General features: G+C 40.1%; 1 protein-coding gene across 1 annotated transcript in view; it reads left to right on the top strand.

Annotated features, from left to right (window-relative positions):
- The first annotated feature begins 2,485 nt into the window (after positions 1-2,485).
- fndc1 (fibronectin type III domain containing 1) overlaps positions 2,486-21,617 on the top strand; it is a 151,637-nt gene continuing 132,505 nt past the window's right edge. Inside the window, exon 1 of the mRNA XM_052011235.1 lies at positions 2,486-2,600. Coding sequence (XP_051867195.1) covers positions 2,537-2,600 — 64 coding nt within the window. The 5' untranslated portion in view covers positions 2,486-2,536. The remainder of the gene's footprint in view (positions 2,601-21,617) is intronic.

Raw genomic sequence — 21,617 nt, forward strand, 5'->3', positions numbered from 1 at the left:
GATTGTATTTTTCCAATGGTTGCATTCAATGAGGAGGCATAAGGATGCCAATATTAGCTCATTATCTTAGGTGTAAGTATTTTACTTGGAAAATCAAGTTATTAAAATATGGTATAATTAGAGTTTGCTGGAAGATTATGCCAGGCTGCTGTTTATCGATTACAGCTTGATATTCAACACCAGCATCCCCCCAGTACTAATCAACAAGCTTCAAAACCTGGACCTCTGTAGCTCCCCCTGCGACTGGACCCTTGACTTCCTGATCGAGAGACCACAGTCAGTGCGGATCGGTAGTAACATCTCCTTCTCGCTGACAATCAACACAGGCACACCTCATGGATGAGTGCTTAGCTCAATGCTCTGCTCTACTCTACACTCATTACTGTATGGCTAGTCACAGCTCAAATGTCATCTATAAATTTGCCAGTTACACCACTGTTGGCAGAATCTCAGATGGCGACAGGCAGCGTACAGGAGTGAGACAGATCGGCTGGTTGAGTGGTGTTGCAGCAACAACCTCGCACTCAATGTCAGCAAGTCCAAGGAATTGATTGTGGACTTCAGGAAAGGGAAGTTTGGAGAACACACACCAGTCCTCATTGAGGGATTAGTGGTAGAAAGGGTGAGCAGCTTTAAGTTCCTGTGTGTCAACATCTCAAACAATCTATCCTGGGCCCAACACATTGATGCAATCACGAAGAAGGCACACCAGTGGCTTTACTTTGTTAGGAGTTTGAGGAGATTTGCTACATCACCAAAGACTGTTACAAATTTCTACAGATGTACGGTGGAGAGCATTCTGACTGGTTGCATGACCGTCTGGTATGGAAGCTCCAATGTGCAGGAGGCCGCAGAAGGTTGTAGACTCATCCAGATTCTTCACAGGTACAACCCTTCCCACCATTAAGGACATCTTCAAGAAGCAGTGCGTCCAGAAGGAGGCACCTGTCATTAAGGACACTCACTCCCCAGGACATGTCCTCTTCATGTTACTACCATCAGGGAGGAGGTACAGGAGCCTGAAGACCCACACTCAACATTTCAGGGACTGCTTCTTCCCCTCCGCCATCAGATTTCTGAACGGCCCATGAACACTACCTCATTATTCCTCTTTTGCACTTTTTATTTTGGTAACATAGTAATTTTTATGTCTTGCACTGTACTACTGCTGGAAAACAACAAATTTCATGACATACTGTATGTCAGTGATAACCCGAGTCTGATACTGAAAAGTTTAAAAGAATGAATATTCAGCCATAGATAAAACAGTATCTCTGATACATCAGTGAACTATACTGTAATCTGTCCAGTGCCGTTCAGGCTCCCATTGTTCAAGGACATTGCTTTATGGACCTTCCTGGCCAAATTCTGCTCTAACTCCATCTACAAGTTTGCAGATGATACAACTGTAGTGGACTGTATCTCAAATGTGACATGGTGTCATGAGGACAACCTTTCCCTCAATGTCAGCAAAACAGTAGAGCTGGTCATTGACTTCAGGAAGGGAGGCGGTGCACATGCTCCTGTCCACATCAATGGTGCTGAGGTCGAGAGTGTTGACAGCTTCAAGTTCCTTGAAGTGAACATCACCAATAGCCTGTCCTGGTCCAACCACACAGATGCCATGGCCAAGAAAGCACACCAGCACCTCTACTTCCTCAGGAGACTAAAGAAATTTGGCATGTCCCCATCAACCCTCACCAATTTTTATTGATGCACCATAAAAAGCATCCTATCTGGATCCATCACAGATGGTATGGCAACTGCTCTGCTAGTGACCGCAAGAAACTGCAGAGGTTCGTGGACGTAGCTCAGCACATCACGGAAACCAGCCTCGCCTCCATGGACTCTGTCTATACTCCTCACTGTCTTGGTAAAGCAGCCAGCATAATCAAAGACCCTACCCACCCCAGACATTCTCTCTTCTCCCCTCTCCCCTCTCCCATGTGGCAAATGATACAAAAGCCTGAAAGTACATACCACCAGGCTCGATGACAGCTTCTATCCACTGTTATAAAATTATTGAACAATCCCCTAGTATGATAAGATGGACTCTTGACCTTACAGTCTACCTCCTTATGACCTTGCACCTTATTGTCTCCCTGCACTGCACTCTCTCTGCAATTGTGGCACTTCATTCTGCATTCTGTCATTGTTTTACCTTGTACTACCTCAATGAATTGATCTGTATGAACAGTATGCAAAATAAGTTTTTCAGTGTACCCCGCTACATGTGGCAATAATAAACCATTTCCAATTCCTTTCATCCACACAATGGTCAATGCATCGGCTGGCACATGTGCCAAAGCTCAGATTAACGCGTGGGCTCGGCCGGGGAGGGGGCGTGCGGAGAGATGCCGGCGCTCCCGCCGTCTGTCGGAGGGGGGAGACAGTGGAGTTGGGTTGGCGAGGGAGAGGTTGCTGCAGCGGGCGGAGGATTCGCTGTCGGGCGTGGGCGGGGGAGAGCGCGAGGGAGCAGCTTCATGCTGGGGGAGAGTTCCCGTTCCGCGCGAGCCCGGAGCACCCAGACCCAAGGATGTCCACAGCGGCAACCTGCCTGGTCCTCTTCACCATCATCTTCTCTGTAGAATCGCACAAAGGTCAGGAGTGACTGCAATTTCAAAACCAAGAAGTTTAAAGGAGAATTTACGAGAGAAGTTTCAAAAACGCGTCATTTAACTAATGCAAAAGATGAGAGTGGGCAATGCAAAGCTCGTTTGCTTTATGAATGGTTTAAGTAATTTGGGGTTTTTCATCGATTGATATTTTAAGTCATTTGAAGATAATTTATTTTTTTCTGAATGACACTGCCTGTTGTGCTTTTGAGAGTGAGTTAGATCTGGTTAGACACAGTCATCACGACACTGGATAAAAGTTTTTTTTAAAGGAGTGTGCTGAGCTTATTTTCCCCATTTTATTGCTGCCTGTCATTCTCTTATATAGTTCGTGTGTCAATCTTTTCTGAAGAATTACGTTTGTTGTGGTAATTTGGGATTGTTTGTGATTTTGTGAATCAATCAGAGAAAAGAGTTGTCAAAACACTATTCCATAAAAAGGTTCATTGTCAGACTTTGCATTGTTTAAAGACAACTTCTGAGGAACAATTGAGAATACACTTCACAGGTTCGTAATGTTTAATGTAACTTGAGCTCTTTTTGGTAAGTATTGCTTGGTTGTTGAGTTATCGCCAAGCGTGGCCAAGATTGTGGGGAGTTGCATGACTGCTCTGGTCAGACTTGGGCAATTATCCAGTGCTGAGTTGACGGTGGTTTGCCTTTGGAAAGTGAGTGTTGAAAATTTGTTGGAAATTGTACAGATTGAGTTCATTTTTTTTAGTTGAACATTTGATCTAATGGCTGGAGATTGATTGTTGTCCAGTTCTATTTATAAATTATTGTGGGGTGCAACAATGCTGGAGAAGCGATGGTTTAGACAATTCAGCTGTTTTTAATCAGAGAAATCAAAAAATGCTTCCCTGAGGGTTTTTTTTTAAATGCTGTTTGGATACTTTAGTGTTGTTGCATTCATTGAAACTACTACTTATTGATTTGTTTGCCAAACAGGATCTAACATCCATTTTATAATGTACAAATTTCTAACACCTCTCTCATCGAAGGTGACTAATTTGGAATAACAAATTTTAAACCTGATACAATAATAAACTTTAATTCCAACTCCAATTTCAAATAAGACTGAGAGCACTTGGACCTGTAAAATCTCCTGTAGTGGGATTTGCATTACTGCGCTGGTCAGATTTCGGCATTTCAAAATTTGATATGAGGATGCATTGCTGTTTTGTCCAAATAACCTGTTAAAATCTGTTTTTGAAATAACTGAATGCAGACTTTGTTTTCTCCATATATTCAAGATTTAGATGTAATGATTAACAAGCTGCTTAGTTGAGGAACATTTAATTGTACTCAGTTTCATGCAAACGTTATTTTAATGGGAGTTCATTTTATTTTGTTTAATCACAAGCAATTTAAAAGCAATCTATTTGGAACAAATTTTTAATAAAATATTAATTTAGTCCTGGCTGAAGTAATGGGATCATTTACTGCTGAAACCTGATCAGGTTTTCTTCAAGGATACATTTCAAACTACTTAATAAAAATAAAGTGGAGAATACAGCACAAATGAATACATTTGAATATGGAAACAGCACATTGGGTTGGTCCTGCTTTTTCTCGAAAGGGAGATGTATGGAAGTCTGGTTCCGTCACAGTCAGCTCACTTGTAGTGAAGACTAGTTGATGATGGGCTAGTTTTTGGTGACATCACAGGCAGGTTGCCAGAAAAGTTGCAACAGAGCAACAATAATGACAAAAGTAACCACATATTTGTCTAACAGCTGCCGTTCAATTGGCTCACTTGCCACAAAGGGAAGGAGCTGATTTCAAGTACCAGAGATTGATTTACGTATAAAAATCTAGGCTGACACTCCATTGCAGTACTGAGGAAGTGCTATAAATAACAGATGCCATCTTTTGGTTAAGATGTTAAGTCAAGGAATGATAAGCTCTTTAGGTAGGTACTGTAGACCATGTGACATCACTTTACCCCTCAATTCACATTTCAAAAAAATTATCTGTTATGATTGTCTATATACTTCATTGATTATAAAGAGCTTTGGAATGTTCTTGAGAGTATGAAAGTCTCTGTAAGGATCTGTTTGTCTTTCTTTATTGAGTGTCTTAATGCAGTAAGGCATGTTGCAGTACTTTACATGCTGGTTTTCAGACACAATATGACACCCTTGTGCAAAAAGGACCAATGATCAAAAACTTGGTCAAACTGTAAAACCTTCAATAAGGGAAGAGCAGAAGGAAGATTAAATTCTGGGATGAATTCCAGAGTTCTGGACTTTGGCCACTTGTACTGGAGGGATTAACTCTGTGAAGGCCAGAATTAAAGGAGCAGAGAAATCTTGGAAGTGGAAATCTGCCCCAGTATAAAATTAAAATGGAACTAAAATCAAACCAAACCCAACCAGACTGTGGTCATTATGAACCCAAGCTCTTACAGTATTTTTCCTTGACACAGGCATTCACTGCATATCATTGCTGGACACTGACACAAAATGAGCCTTTGAATTCATGCTTGAAAAAGGCATTTGGGTCTGGATTAAATTTGCCCCCTGCATCTCTACCAGGAATGTATATCATTGCCTCATTGTGGCACTGAGGCAGGCTTAAAGCTGCCACACAGGAAAGTACTTCCAAGCAACATTATATGTCTACTCCCTTACCTTGTATCGCTCCACCGACACCATCGAATCTGAAATCAACCCTCATCTGTTCCCTGCCTGTGTGCCTAGAACAGCTGCTGACTCCTGATGCAGAATCAAATTGATTTGGATGAAGTGCTGAGTCAGGTTGTCATGGCATATTCTAATCCAACTTGAGCCTGAAAGTTCTGGCAAAACATCGACCCAATACGTATAGTTGGGTCTCGTCAGTCTTGAATTTGGGAACCAGGCTTGAGATTACTTTGGAAAGGAAAGGAGCAACATTTTACAGGGAATTTAAACTGAAGTGTGGGATTTCTTAAAACAAGTGCAAATCTTAAATGGGTGCCAGTTTAGGTCAGCGAGCACAGGCCTGATGAGAGCTTGGATGCAAGCAACAGTGTTCTGATGATCTGGAATGTAAGAAGAACGGAGTGGTATGGTGGCCAGGATTGTGCTGGAGTTAGTTATTTTTACTGATTGTTGATAAGTCACTCTCGCTTCACCCCTGGGATTCAGCTCTTTGGTCTACATTTGGACCAAGGCTGAGAAGAAGTTTGAAGCAGACAGGCTCTGGTGGAACCCAAAGTGGACATCAGTGAATAGGTTATTTGTAAGCACTGACAATAATGCCATTCGGGACGTGCCCTCTTCTTATTACTACTGTCAGGGAGGAGGTACAGGAGCCTAAAGACCCACACTCAAAAATTCAGCAACAGCTTCTCCCCTTCCGCCATCAGATTTCTGAACAGACCATGAACACCACCTCATTGTTCCTTTTATTTTGCACAATTTACTTGTTTTGTAATTTATAGTTTTTGTGTCTTTGCACTGTACTGCTGCCGTAAAACAACAGATTTCACGTCATTGAAGACAGTGATAATAAACCTGATTCTGTGTCTGACCTTCCATCACTTTGCCAGTGATTGACAGAAGACTTATTGGGCAGTAGTTAGCTGGATTGGATTTGTCCTCCTTGCAGGTGATGTGTGAACTGAGTAATGGGTAGATTTAGGGAATGGTACAGAGGCAAACTGTATTGGCTGAATGATGGCATGGATGCTTGGCCTGGAGGTTATCTTGGGGGTAAAAATGACACCCAAACTGAATGGTCTGTTTCAGCTTCTGAAAGTTGCATTGGATGTGGATGGAGTTTATGAATGGAAATGAAGATGATGGCTTTAGTCCTGCAGTATTCATTTGGTGGGAATTTCTGCTCATCCAATATTGCATATCAAACAAGAAGGTGACAATTTGAATACAGAAGTGAGGTCGTGCTAGGTCAGTGTCCATGCAGAAACTGATGCTAAATTTTCAGATAATGATTTTGAGTAGGAACTGTTCAGTTGGTTTATGGTATTGTATCTTACATTGCTTCTTTCAGAGGGTATTACACCTGAACAGGCAGTGTGCTCCTGGTCTTGCCATATTACAGTGAAAAGCTACTAAACTTTAAGTTTCTTTTTGTCAATCCTAAGAAGCTCCCCAATTCTTCGCACCTTTATAGACACAAGTAAGTTCAATTTTGAATGATTGGCATAAAAAAAAACAAATCCGTTCCATTTCATGACTTAAAGTCATCCCACAGACACTTTGTACCTCAAATGAGATGGGTAATATGTTCACAACATAATCCCACAAACAGCAATGGCCAACTAATCTGTTTCATGTGCTCATTTAAGAGGTAATTATTGGCCAAAACTCCAAGTGAGTTCCCTGCTCTCTGAATAATGCTTGTGGGATCTTCCTTGTCCACTTGAATCATTAAACAAACCCTTGTCTTCACCTCTAATACGTTGCAGTACTCTCTCAGTAAGATTGAAATGTGAGCCTAGACTTTGTCTTTGAGTATCCAGAGTTGTACGCTTTGATGTAATGTCAGACTAAGTTTCTGTGCTTCATTGCCTAGAGTGAGACTTGAACCTGCAATTTTTTGACTTGAGTGCAAGTGCTACCAACTAAGTCAAAAATAATGTCAAGGGAATAGAGAATAAATATATGCAATTTGTCCTCATCATGTCAATAAACCAAATTTAGCATGAAGCTTTTTTGTCGAGGCTTCATTGGAATTTGGTTTTGCCTCACCCACCTTCACTTGGATTTGTTCAAGTGGAAGAGGAATCATCAAAGGAATGAATTCTCCTCCATCTTTAAGCATCGTTGAATCTAATGAATGTACTGTTTGCATCAGGCAGCTGGTCTATGCATTGGCAGAGATGGTAGTTTAAGCAAAAAATGAGGTCAGTGATAAAATGCAATACACCTGCCCTACTTAACAAGTTGAGATGCATTTAATGATTCAGGTGGGCCATTTAATACAAGACTAGATATATGGTATTTTTAACTATATACAAAAAGAAACTTTTATTTAAAGAAAACTGGATCCAGATACAGGAACATATAAGCAAATTTGCATTTCATTTATTGTCAGGAATCAAGTGGACATAGTGACATAAAAACATGATAAGGTTGATAAATGAAATACAAATAAATAACTTAAGTAACAAAAAGGTTTAGTGGAATTTGTGGAGCTTGGGATATCCTTTATTATCAATTTTCTTTATGCAGGGAATTGTCAGAGTGTTGAATAATATGCTGGAGGATTATGCTGCATCAGAGATCATTACATCCTTTTAAAGAATGGACAGGTATTTGAAAACAAAGATACAGGACTGTGGGGAGAAAAATGAGAAATGTGGTTACAGTTAGACTTATCTGGCAGATGGTCACAATAGATAGTAGACTTAATGGCCTTATACTGTGATTGGTATGGTTCTGAAAAAGATTTTTGAACTGTGATGAGTCGAGGGTTATTAGGAATATAAATAAAAGTGGAACTGAGGCCAAGATTCAGATTGACCATATTAATGACTGTGGAAGCTGTCTCAATGGATTAGATGACTTGACTCCACTTAGTACTTCTTATGTTCTTTTGCAATAACACTACACATTAATGTCTATATATGGGAAAGTTGCATTGTTTGGAACTTTGTAAGAAATCTTAATAAAGCCTTTGGCTGCTTTCCTTCTGGAGTAATATCATTTTAAGGCACTTGGAAGATGCAAGGTGTTCATTTTAGACTTGGATATCAGACAGTTCCATTTGAGTGCTGGCTATAAAGGTTTATTACCATTCAAAAGCTGCATAATTATTTTTTTAAAGAAATGTGGATTTTGCATGCAGCTTTGGTATAATTAGTTTTATCTGTTCCAGTTTGGAACACCGAAGATAATCATCAACTTGTAGAATTCTAAGATCCTTTTAGGTTTTTAAACCAGTCAAGATTTTTGAAGCTTTACTTACCTTACTGACTTATACAGCGTATGAGATGATGTAGCATTTTTACCTACTTGCATCAGATCAATGTGGAGTTGTGCATAGTGTGATAATTTTTATTAAAAAATTGATTTTTTTCCACAATTCAGTCACAATGGTTCAGTGAAAAGTAATTTCTATCACCTGTTTGCACTGTTTTTGCATTAAAAATTTTCCAAGAAGCACACTTTCTAGTGTCTTCAATCGTGATGGGTTTTGGAAATGAGCTCAAATGTAACTGTCCACATGCTATGCTGCATGCAAGCAACTGATCTGGCTCAAAGCACTCTGTGATATTTTGTTCTCTGTAATAGGATGCATATTTGTGCATGTGTTATTTTTACTCTGTATTGTACCTGTGGATGGCTCAAGAGATCTGATATGTTGTGAGGTGCTGTGTTACTGTTATCATCAATATAGTCACAAAAAAATTGACTGAATGAAATACCTGAAAAAATCCATTTTGTAAGATTAGTACAATAGAATTATCTAAATGTGTGAGTGGGGAAAAGTGGAAGAATAGCAAAAGATTGATGCCAGCTCTGAAATTTAGAGTTACCATCAGCTTCCCTGTGGCTGCATTCCACAGTATCTCAAAGCTATTTATTCTTAAAGGAAAGATACAAAATGTGAGAAACTTCCCTTGGTCTGTTGTGCTTTCTCCCTTTTGTTGTGTTTTCTCTTCCAATCAGTTCTTATGAGGTTGCAATTTTAAGAAAACATAGATGTGAAAAAACCTACATGAACTGTCTGTGTTTTATCCTGTGTGTGATTTAGTAAGTGTGTAGATGAGAGTTGCTTTGTGGGGTTAAGTTTCCAAATGATTCACTCTTAGTGGCAAATCAGCTCTTTGCATCTAGTGCTGTATTTGAACAGCCTTGGCTGAGGACATTTACTGTGGTGACTGAATTGTTCCCTTATTAATTCCAATCTTGCTGTATTTGGCTTAGTATCTGAAATTCAGACAGATTGTTCATGTTAAAGGTGGCCATTCACTATATCACTACCAGGCATGTCCAGAGCAGCATTTGAAAATTCAGGTCTATGTTATTGACAGATTATTATAAATTTCCTGCAGGACAACCATGAATAAGTTTGTCATTCTACAGTGGCAACTGTGTATCACTTCTCATCACTACCACATATGCCAGCCCCTCTGCCCTCCCACAAACACTCCTGGCAGGGCTGGCAATGGTGCATCCTAAAATTGTACAGGAAATCATGAAGAAAATCAAAACACCACGGATGCAGGATATTTGAAATAAAATATGCTGGAAATGGTCAACAGGTCAGGCAGCATTTGTGGAAAGAGAAATGGAGTTAATGTTTCAGATTGAAGTCCCTTCATCAGAACCCATGGAAAATCATAACTTCAGCATAGCCCATCATCGTGGACATGACTCTTGTATTGTCAGGAAAAGTTACTTTTGATATCGTCCATGAAGTTGTCCTTCATGTTGAAAAAGAAGCAATTAGGTGAAGTTAAAGGGACTTTTTAATGAGAACATGTTTTAAATCTAATATATGGAGAGTTGGTGCGAATGGGCTTGTCTTCTACGTGATTTTTTTGTGGATACTGGCCACAAGCATTCCAACAGAGGAATGCAGGTTTGAATGACTTGCTGTACTGTTGACTCTGTCAGTGTATCTTCCACTGTCAGTCCCAATGGACAATAATAAGCTTCTGGTGCTGTTCAATGGAAGAAAAATATGGATTATACTAAAAAGGAAAAGTTCTGACACAAAGGAAGATGGTGCAATCGAATTCATGAGTTGTTGTACTGCTGTACTCTGTTACAGGATGATATTAATCTTCTTGTCTGACTTCTACCAAAGTTTTGCTCTGTGTGATGCATGTAGAGTAAGAATTCTCTATCCTCTTGCACCAACAGTACATTTACCCTCACTGATTCGGTTCATCAAACAGAATAATCCGAGGCAGTCTTCCATTTGATTCTGTCAGATAACTTCAGAATGAATTAAGTAAGGTTTTCCAAACTGGCTTTAATGGGCAGTGACAAGGTCATTTTGAACCTCCATTTATTCTGAGCTACCCACCTTGAGACTGCAAGCTGGAGCATTAATTCCATCCTGGCAATGATTTTGTCTTTAGGTATTTTCAAAGATGTGAATCTAACTTGTGGCATTCATTGTACCCAACCCCCGCCCCCCCCCCCCCCCCCCCCCCCCCCCAAATAAAAAGCTGAAGAAGCTGTTCAAGGTCAGCCACAGTTGGTGTGTCTAGTGTCACAAATGGGCCAAGCCAGGCTGATTTCCTTTCCTGAAGAATATTTGCGAACTGAGTTTTTAGAACACTAGTAATTTATTGATTGCTGTTAACTAGAAACTAGACTTTCGTAAAGTTGTAGATATATATATATATCTACTTGAATTTAAATTTTCCAATTGCCACCCTAGGATTAAAACGCATTTCTTGGATCTGTGATGCTTAACTGTGCCTGCCAATTCAGTAACTTAACCACTGTGCTATTGCACCCGTATTTTATGTTCAGTGTTGGCAAAGGTCAAATTGGCCCCTCCCCAGCTTACATATGCACATGCCTGCCCAGCTTCTAGTCTTGGCACTTCATGAGCAGGCAGAATACATTCTGTGCTTGATGGATCTCTGTGTATGTGTGCTTTAAGCATGTACAGAGTTTTGTGCTTGCTGGTTAATGTTAAAGCCTGGAAATTTAGTAGGAGCTGTTAGCTTTGTATTTAGATATGTAGGCAAGAGTTGGAGGGGAGGTGCTTAGGTTTATGAAAGCCCTGGATGACGTCTTTTTTTGGGGGTGCAGCCAACAGTTTAGATTAGAAAGAATTAGTCAATGTATTCCTGGATTTTCAAATAGCATTCTTACTCACTAATTGGCTAACTTCCATGGCCAGAAATCAATCTAGTTAAACTGCACTGCACTTCAAGGCAAGTATATTCAAGGGGCCCCCATAATTTGTAAGCCCCAGACTTGAGCAGTTAGCAGTGCCACATGGAAGTCCGAGATTAATGCAAGTTTCTGTGACTGAAAACCAGTGAATATGGGATTCACTAGCAATGCACAGTGAAATGGATCCCATCTTTGTATCCACTGTCAAGCCGAAATGACAAAACTGAAAAATAGCGGGAAAATAAGGTGCCTGATGCAAACAAGTTCTTAAAATTAGTCACAAGCATAGATTACTGGATATATTAAGGCAAATCCCTGGAACCTGAAGGCCTACTGTATATCCTGGGGCTTCAGAGGTGAGAGAAATGGTGGATGCATTGATTTTGATCTTTCTGACTTCCCCAGTTTCTTGAAATCAGATCTACACTGCAGAGAAATCCAGGGCAGAAAAGAACCTTGAACAGGAGGATAGTAGCATAAGGGAAGATCATAAAATTCATCACAACTACAGGCAATACAGCTAATTGAGTCTGCACTGACTCTTTTGAAGAGCAATGCAGTCAGTTGCACTAATCCCTGCTCTTTTCCATTTCATGAAATTTTTTTTCTTAAAGTATTTTAAGATTCCCTTTGAAGTTTTCTGTTGAATCAATAACCTTTATTGCTTAAGGGAGGATTTGAAATTCTAATTATCTGTTGCATTAAAATGTTTCTGCTCTTTTACCATTACCTTAATGCCTTGGTTATAACTATTTAACCACTGGCAAGTGCTCTTTCTTTCAAATTCATTAAAATCTTTCGTATCTAATCTCCCTCTCAAATAAGATAAAATACTGGAATTACTTCACACATCAGACAGCGTCTGTGAAGGGAGAAACAGTGGTAACGTTTCAGGTTGATGACATCTAATTTGAACTCAGGTGGGTGGGGTGGAATAAGAAAAACAAGTATGCATTAAGTTGCAGAGAGAAGAGTGGTGATGGACTAAACTGTGTTAGTGTCTGTGATGGAGTGAAGACCAAGATCAACTAGATGGATAGGTAATGTTGGTGGTGGTGAGAATGTGCTGAACATGTAAACAACTGGCAATAAATGAAAATAGGAGAGAGAGAGAGAAAAGCAAACAAAATGCTGCAACTGTAGTTGGAAATATCAAGTAAAAGAGAGTGCTGGAAATGCACAGCAGGTCAGGTAGCATCTGTGGGGAGAGAAGTGGGATTAATGTTTTAGTTCGATGACATTTTACCAGTACTGAAAATAGTTGGAAATCAAATGTATCTTTTGGTTACAGAGCAGGGGGAGGGGCGGAGAGAATAAAAGCAAGCAAATGATGGGAAAGAGACAAATGAAAATGCTGTCAGAGAAAGACTCAGAAGTTTGGGTTCAGGGTTAGGTTGGCTTTGAAAAAAAATTTTTAAAACGGTCTTGCTCGTGTTGGATTGGGCCAGGCTGGTTCTTTGTAAATCACTGCTCTTGTGGTCAAGACTTTATAAATGTCTTGTTCAATAAACGAAGGTACAATTGCACATCAGCAGTGTCAATCAAGGAGCAATCCAGTGCTTGTTTCAGTGGACATTCGCCGAGTCTGGGATGGCCAGGATCATTTTACAAAGAGTCCCAAGGAATGGGTAGGATTTAGGTTGGGTTTGAAAGAAAAGGGAATGGTTGCGAAGACAGAAAATCAAATGTAGAAACGCAGCACAGAGTGCTTATTGGAACCGGCAAGATTCATTTTGGAAAGGTGAAGTACCTGTGAGATTTTATACAGCATATCCATGGTAGCCTTGTGGACTCTCTGGCATCTTGACTTCTCAGTTATGTGTAGGTGCTCCATGCCTGGGGAACTATGTTGAAAGCTGTTGTCACTGCTTGGGCTTGCTTCATTTGATGACCTGACTGTGTCTCTGGGTAAATGAACATTCCAGGAATGCTATTGGTCCTGTTCAGTCCACTTGCATGTTTGACACCAAAGTATTTTTATTTGTGGTCCCTGAGCATGTTTAAAACTAATATAAATATGTTTTTGTTCAGCAGAGATAGCAAGTCTAGTAGTATGGAACAGAAATGTTGAAACAGTTGTTTTAAAGACTGCCTATGATCAAATGAATTGCATAGAATGGCACAGAAATGGGTCATTCAACTCAACTCGTCGAGGTCTCCTGTTATGGTTAATTCTCAAATAACTATCTTGCATTGATGGCTGTTAGTTTCATTTATCCCCAATGTGTGGAAGCATTGCTTCTGTGCTTATTCTGTCAATCTTTTTTAATTTCAAAAGTCTTGATTAGACAAGTCATCAAACCTTTTTCTTCAAAAGAGAACTGACAAAATGTGTTCATGCATTCCTGCTGGGAATAACCTCGAGTTCTGGTACCATAGTAAACCACAGTAAAACTTCTTGGCACCCTTTCCGATGTGTCTGTCCTTCTTAAAAGTCAGGCAACTGACACCATGTCGAAACTCTTAAGTCTGATACAAGTATGATAAAACTTAAATGCTTTATAATTCTGTCCTGCGTTACTTTTTTTTAGTACTCTCACACCCTTTTGTTCCTCTACCCAATTCAAGTTTTTGTTCTCTAAGTTTTGAGCTGTGGTAGTCTCACAAAGATGACTCTGCTAGGTAAATGTAAACGCTGCAGCAGAAGCTCAATGTCTGTTGGGCTTTGGGCTTGTTCTGGAGCAGCCATCATTGCTCTTTCCTCCTTATCTGTTCAACTGTAATTCTCTCTGTGTTTTTCTTTGCCAGTTTCTTAAAGTTTATGGCTGTTTGGAAAGCATGCAGATGTATGTCAACCTGTATTTTTTTTTAAGAACATAGCATATTCCCTCATGCCAGTGAAAAGGTATGACCTTGTAAGAATCTATTTGTTGCTGTCATTAATGATCTACTGCAGACTTCAAAAGGCTCATAAAAAGACTAGAAATGATTCAATGTGTGCATCGAGGAAAACGTATAAAATGCCTCATATGAAATTCCTACTGGCAGGCACGGTAGTGTAGCGGTTAGCGTAACGCTTTACAGCACCAGCGACTCAGGTTCAAATCCAGCCACTGTCTGTAAGGAGTTTGTACGTTCTCCTCGTGTCTGTGTGGGTTTCCTCCGGGTGCTCCGGTTTCCTTCCACATTCCAAAGACGTACAGGTTAGGAAGTTGTGGGCATGCTATGTTGGCGTTGGAAGTGTGGCGACACTTGCGGGCTGCCCCCAGAACACTACGCAAAAAAAATGTATTTCACTGTGTGTTTTGATGTACATGTGACGAATAAAGATTTTATCTTAATTAAAATGCTTAGTAGATCTGGAATTGGCAGTAGATATGCTTTTGAAACAATTGATTTTCATTTTACAGAAGTCTCCTCATTTTATCCAATCATTATCAGACATAAATTGCAGGCTTCTGCATAGAATATCCCAATTCCTCCAGTGGCCCCTCTGGATTTAATTATTTGAATAGAATTTATTCTCTCACTTTGTCTACTATTTCCTTCTCCTTTCCCTGATCTACTCATCTCCTCAAACTGTGTGTGAAACTACATGTGCAAAGTATATGAAAATCTATAACACAGGCCTACAGCGTAGATGGTGGAAAACAAAAGCATTCCATCACATTTTTGAAAATGATATTATAAGTATCTTTTTTAGTTTTGCTCTTCTTAAATCTGTTCTTTATCTCATCATGCCACTAGAGGGCTATAGTGTAAAATTACAGCAAGACTGAATTCAAAATTATTATTGTATTATCATATGTCATGTTATTTTCAAGGTTTGCTCTACCTTCTTGACAGAATATCATTTGGCTCCCTTCTCTGTATCCACAAAACACTTGATTTCACTTTTAGCTTGTAGGTCTGCACATGTATAATAGAGTCAGGGTGATAATTAGGAATTGATATTTGGTGAGGTGGAGTTTTTCATTGGAATTGAGAAGGTTAAGAAGAAACCAAATGGAGTTTTTCAAGATGATGGAAGGGTATGTCAGAGAGAAGCCTCATTTCTTTTCCTGCTCATCATGGCAATAATGAATAGATCATTCCTCAATGACTACCATCCAGTAGTGCTTACATCAACTGTAATTAAGGGCTTCGAGAGGTTGGTTATGGCGCAGATCAACTCCTGCCTCAGAGATGACCTGGATCTGCTTCAGTTTGCCTACTGCCACAACAGGTCAACAGCGGAGGTGATTTCTCTGGCTCTTCATTCTTCTATGAAGCATCCGGCCAACAGGAACTTTTACGTCAGGCTGCTCTTCATCAACTACAGCTCGGCGTTCAACATAATCATCCCATTCAAACTAATCATCAAGCTTCAAGAATTGGGCCTCTGTACCTTCCTCTGCAATTGGATACTCGACTTCCTCAATCAGTAAGGATTGGTAACAACATCTCCTCCTCGCTGATCATCAACACAGGTACACCTCAAGGCTGCATGCTTAGCCCCCTGCTCTACTCTCTATACGCACATGACTGTGTGGCTAAGCACAGATCCAATGCCATGTTCAAATTCACCGACGACACCACTGTTTTCAGACGAATCAGAGGTGGCGATGAGTCAGCTTACCTTTGGGCCCTGCATAGAGATGCCATCACAAGGAGTGCGCACCAGCGTCTTTACTTTCTTAGGAGGTTAAGTAGGTTCAGCTTCTCACCGAACACTCTCTCAAATTTCTACAGATCTACTGTTGAAAGTGTCCTGACTGGTTGCATCATAGTCTGGTACAGTAATTCGAATGCGCAGGAACGTAAGAAGCTGCAGAGAGCAGTGGAGTCTGCCCAAAACATTACAGGCACATCCCTCCCCACCATTGGTAGTATCTACAGGAGGCGCTGCCTTAAGAAGGCAACATCCATCGTCAAAGATCCCCACCATCCAGGCCATGACATCTTTTCGCAGCTACCGTCGAGCAGGAGATACAGAAGCCTGAAGTCCCACACCACAAGGTTCAAGAACAGTTACTTCCCTTCAACCATTTGGTTCTTGAACCAACCGACACAACCCTAAACACTAGAGTTTAGCAACAGTAAAGCCACTTTGATCACTTTGCACTCAAATGGACCTTTTTTTTGTTCTAATTGTGTTCTTGTAAAAATCATGTATGATTTGTTTTTCTTGTGAATGCTGCTTATATGTGCCTGCAAGTAAGTTTTTCATTGCACCTGTACATACATGTACTTGTGGATATGACAATAAAGTCGACTTTGATTTGTTAGAGTGAGGGAAAATATTTAAGCTAATCCTGAAAAAGTGCAGGAAGAACATATTCCTTACATGGGATGTAGTTGGAATGTAGATTTTTTTCTGTTGGAGCTATTCTTATAAACTAATTTCTTTTGAAAGTAAAATACTTAAGGGTATGTGGAATAGGAGGCTGATGGAGATAGAACAGTGCACAGGGTTGATTTACTGGGTTCTATATTGGACATGCTCTGATTGTTGAAGAATGATTCAAAGTAAGTCATTTGTAGCTGAAGAACTTGGCAATTTTTGAAAGATGCAATGTAAATGTGATTCTTATCTATGTTTTACACCTTGTCCTTAACTTCTCCCTTTTCTCATTGCTAATAAGATGCTTTCATAAAAGTATCATAATTCAGAAACAATGATATTGATGTGTATTATATCTTGCAGATCATTGCCAGTGGTTTAGTTTCCTCCAAGTGAACAGATTTATGTCAGTATTCCTTGCCATTATTATTCAGTCATTTGAGTCTGAAATGATTTGGGTGAATACCATCATCTCTGGAAAATCTCTCCTCTACTCTCCCAAGGTCTTTGACACTCTCAGAAAATCTGCTACTCCAAATTGAACACATTAATCTAGATGACATCTACTTAATGTTTTATGAGGTTTCTTTTCTTTTTATACTTTGTCTCCATTATGAAATTCACTGTTTCATGTGCAGCTTTTTCAACTTGGCTGCGTTCAAATGATTGCATATACAAATGCTCTATTAAGTCCAAGGAATTTCTTCAGAAGTGCAGATACTGTTGTTTTGTAGGTGGATATGTATAATCCCAAAAGCATTAGAAAGATAACAAATAATTTAATTGATAAGATGCATCAGTCTGAAACAGAGCCCATAACTCTCCAACAGAGGTGAGTGTTCCCACTAGGTTAAACGATAAACAGGCTACAATTGCGGCTTATGAGATACGTGCAACTCATTTGCATTAGGTATCATTGAGTGATAACTCTTGATGTAATCTTGTTGAGGCTGGTACATCTCATTGGCAGGACTTATCCACTGTTCATAATTTTCTAAATTTATACTTACAGTTATGTTTTCAAAATTGACTGAATATGACATCAAATAAGTTTATTCCATTGTAGTAAAATTCCAAAGCTGATTTTAAAATGGTTTATTTTCTTTGATGTTAAAAATGGAGAAATGAGTCTTGTGTTGTGGAGATCTCATCAGAGATTGATTGTCCATTTTTACTGGTTAGTGGGACCCAAGCTCCAATGGGCTTTGGATAATTGTGTTCCAACATTCTTAAGGGGAAGGGTGAGCAACCAGAAGTCGTGGTCCACATTGGTACCAATGACATAGGCAGGAAGGGTGACGAGGTGCTGCAAAGTGAGTTCAGGGAATTAGGTGCTAAGTTAAAAGACAGCACCTCCAGGGTGGTGAGCTCAGGATTGCTACCCGTGCCACATGCTGATGAGGCAAGAAGTAGGAGGATAGTGCAGTTGAACATGTGGCTAAGGAGATGGTGCAGGAGAGGGGGCTGCAGATTTTTTGGATCATTGGGCTCTCTTCCGGGGCAGGTGGGACCTGTACAAACAGGACAGTTTGCACCTAAACTGGAGGGGGACCAATATTCTTGTGGGAAGGTTTGCTTGTGCTGCTCAGGGAGATATAAACTAGAGTTCCAGGGGGGTGGGAACCTGAGTGGGAGGGCAGCAAGTGGAGTGGCTGTGGGGAAAGTAGATGTTAAGCCTACAAGCAAAGACAGCAATAGACCAGTTGATGAACATGTGGGACTAATGTTCTGAGATGCATCTATTTCAATGCAAGGAGTATTGTAGGTAAGACAGATGAGAGCATGGATCAACACGTGGAATTATGATGTTGTCACTATTAGTGAGACTTGGCTGGAGAAGGGGCAGGACTGGCAGATCAATGTTCCAGGGTTCCGATGTTTTAGACATGATAGGGAGGTATTAAAGGGGGAGGGTGGTGTTACTCATCAGGGAAAATGTCACGGCAGTGCTCAGAGAGGACATACTGGAGGGCTCATCTACTGAGGCAATATGGGTGGAACTGAGAAATAAAAAAGGGATGACTATGTTAATGGGCCTATTATTATAGACCTCCCAATAGTCAGCGGGACTTAGAGGAACAGATTTGTAGAGAGATAGCAGACAGCTGCAAGAAATATAAGGCTGTGATAGTAGGTGATTTTAACTTTCCAGATATTGACTGGGACTCCCATACTGCAAAGGGATTGGATGGGATCAAGTTTGTCAAATGTGTTGAGGAAAGTTTCCTTAATCAATATGTAGAGGTCTCAACTAGAGAGAGCATGATACTGGATCTCCTCTTGGGGAACAAGACAGGGAATGTGACAGAAGTGTGTGTCGGGGAATACTTTGGATCTCGTGATCATAATTCCATTAGTTTCAAGATAATCATGGAGAAGGATAGGACTGGTCCTTGGGTTGAGAATCTAAATTGGAGCAAGGCCAATTTTGATGACATCAGAAGGGATCTGGCAGGCATGGATTGGTATAGGTTGTTTTCCAGCAAAGAGATGCTTGGTAAGTGGGAGGCTTACAGAAGTGAAATATTGAGAGTACAGAATCTGTATGTTCCTGTTAGAATAAAAGGCAAGACTAACAGGTTTAGGGAACCTTGTTTATTGAGGATATTGAGGCCCTTGTAAAGAAAAAGAAGGTGGCGCATATTAGGTATAGGCACTTAGGATCAAATGAGGCACTTGAGGAGTATAAGAAATGCAAGAGAACACTTAAGAGAGAAATCAGGAAGGGAAAAAGATGAAATGAGGTTGCTCTGACAGACAAGGTGAAAGAGAATCCCAAAGGTTTCTATAGCTATATTAAAAGCAAAAGGGTAACAACGGACAAAATTGCACAAAAGAGATGGAGATCTTAAATGAATTTTTAGCATCCGTATTTACTCTGGAGACAGACACAGAGACTATAGAACTGAAGCAAAAGAGTAGTGTGGTCATGGACCATATCCTGATTATGGAAGAGGAGGTGCTAGCTATCTTGGGGTGAATTAAGGTGGATAAATCCCCAGGGCCTGACAAGGTGTCCCTTCGGACCTTGTGAGAGGCTAGTGCAGAAATTGCAGGGGCCCTGGCTGAGATATTTAAAACATCCTTAGCTACGGGTGAGATGCTGGAGGATAGCTAATGTCGTTCCATTGTTTAAGAAGGGCTTTAAGAATAGGCCGGGAAATTATAGGCCGGTGAGCATTATGTCAGTCGTAGGTAAATTATTGGAAGATATTCTAAGGGACAGGGCATATCAGTATTTGGATAGATGGCCTGATTAGGGATAGTCAACATGGTTTGTGTGTGGTTTGTCATGTCTAACCAATCTTACAGAGTTTTTCGAGGAGGTTACCAAGAAAGTTGATGAAGGAAAGGTGGTAGATGTTGTCTACATGGACTTTAGCAAGGCCTTTGACAAATTCCAGCATGGGAGGCTGGTCCAGAAGGATAAGTTGCTTGGCATTCAGGATGAAGTAGCCAATTGGATTCAACATTTGCCTAACAGGATTTTTGTTGTTGAAGTGGTAGTTAAAAGTTACAATATAGCTACGGTCATACCTGATGCTTATTTAATAATATAATAAGCTTTCTTGATGTTTTCTTTGACCATCCAACTATGAAATGATCTGAACTGTTGTAAAGTACTAATCTGCTGCATTTGTGACTCTCTCCCCTTTTGCTCCCAGCCAGTTCAGATGATGTATCCTGTGTTTAGTTGCAAGGGTTGCCTGGCTTCTTAGCTACCCAAGTGGAATATGAGATGCTGTTGTTCCAATTTGTGTTTGATCTTTCCATAGCAATGGAAAAGGCTGAGGACAGACAGGTTGGTGTGAAAGTGGGAGGGATAATTAAAATGACATGCAATCATGGCTCAAGGTGGCCATTGTGGACTCCTGGTCTATGCTTGGTTTCATCAATGAAGAGGAGATCAAATCGTTAGCATCAAATGCAGTAGACCTGGTTGGAAGAGGAGCAGGTAGACTCTCAGTCTTCACATCTTGCTTTTCTACTTATCCATGCAAATTTGCAACTTCATTCAAGTCTTTTATATAAATCATAAAGGGTTGAGGCTCTAGCACCAATCCCCATGGCACACCATTAGCTAATTCTTGTGAACTAGAAAAAACATTTGTCTCCTTTTATGTTTCCTGTTTGCTAACTGACCTATCCAGGCCTAAATATTATCTACGACATCATGAGGTTCTATTTTCTGCGGTAACCTTTGCTTTATAGAAATGTAAGTATCTGACCCTGAAAATTTAATTATTCATGTGTGGAGCCGAGTTCCTTCAGAGGTTGATTGGTTTTGGAAATTTGAAAAAAAATCAGCTTTTACTTTTTCCATCTCTTTATTTTATCTGTCTCTTCCTCAGTCCCATCATTTACAACATTTTGCTTTCTGTGCATTACTTAAAACTATTTCTTAGACCCTGTTAGCCACTCTGTGAAGATTCTTCAGTCTGATCAGATGAAGATCCTTACCATTTCTTGCTTGCTATAGAATGTGCTGGATCAGATTCTAAATTAACAAGTCTTTGCTCTAAAGCCCACAACACCTTTGTGGCTAGCTGTCAATGAGGTGAATTGTGAGTAATGTTCCTTTGCCATTGAGAGAAAAAAATTAGCCCATTGTTAAAGCACTTGCACTGTTAAATTACTGTCTTAACCTTCTGTGCCTTATTCACTTAGAGATTGATGTGCATATCCAGCAAGTTCTTAAAAATAATTGGGAACCAAAAGGCTCATCTGTGTTTGTGTAAAGAAAAATTATGTACAATATAAATTAACCCGGATTGAATATCTGTTACTCATGGTTTATCTCTTCATCTTCTAAGCCTGCAGACTGATTTAGACTTGCGTAATGGCACATTGATCATTACCATTGTCAGCAAGGCCTGATTCCTCAGCATTGCCATGTTCTTGGATAAAGCCATTGCTTCTTAAAGT

This window comes from Pristis pectinata, chromosome 3 (assembly GCF_009764475.1).
Source record: "Pristis pectinata isolate sPriPec2 chromosome 3, sPriPec2.1.pri, whole genome shotgun sequence".
Taxonomy (NCBI): domain Eukaryota; kingdom Metazoa; phylum Chordata; class Chondrichthyes; order Rhinopristiformes; family Pristidae; genus Pristis; species Pristis pectinata.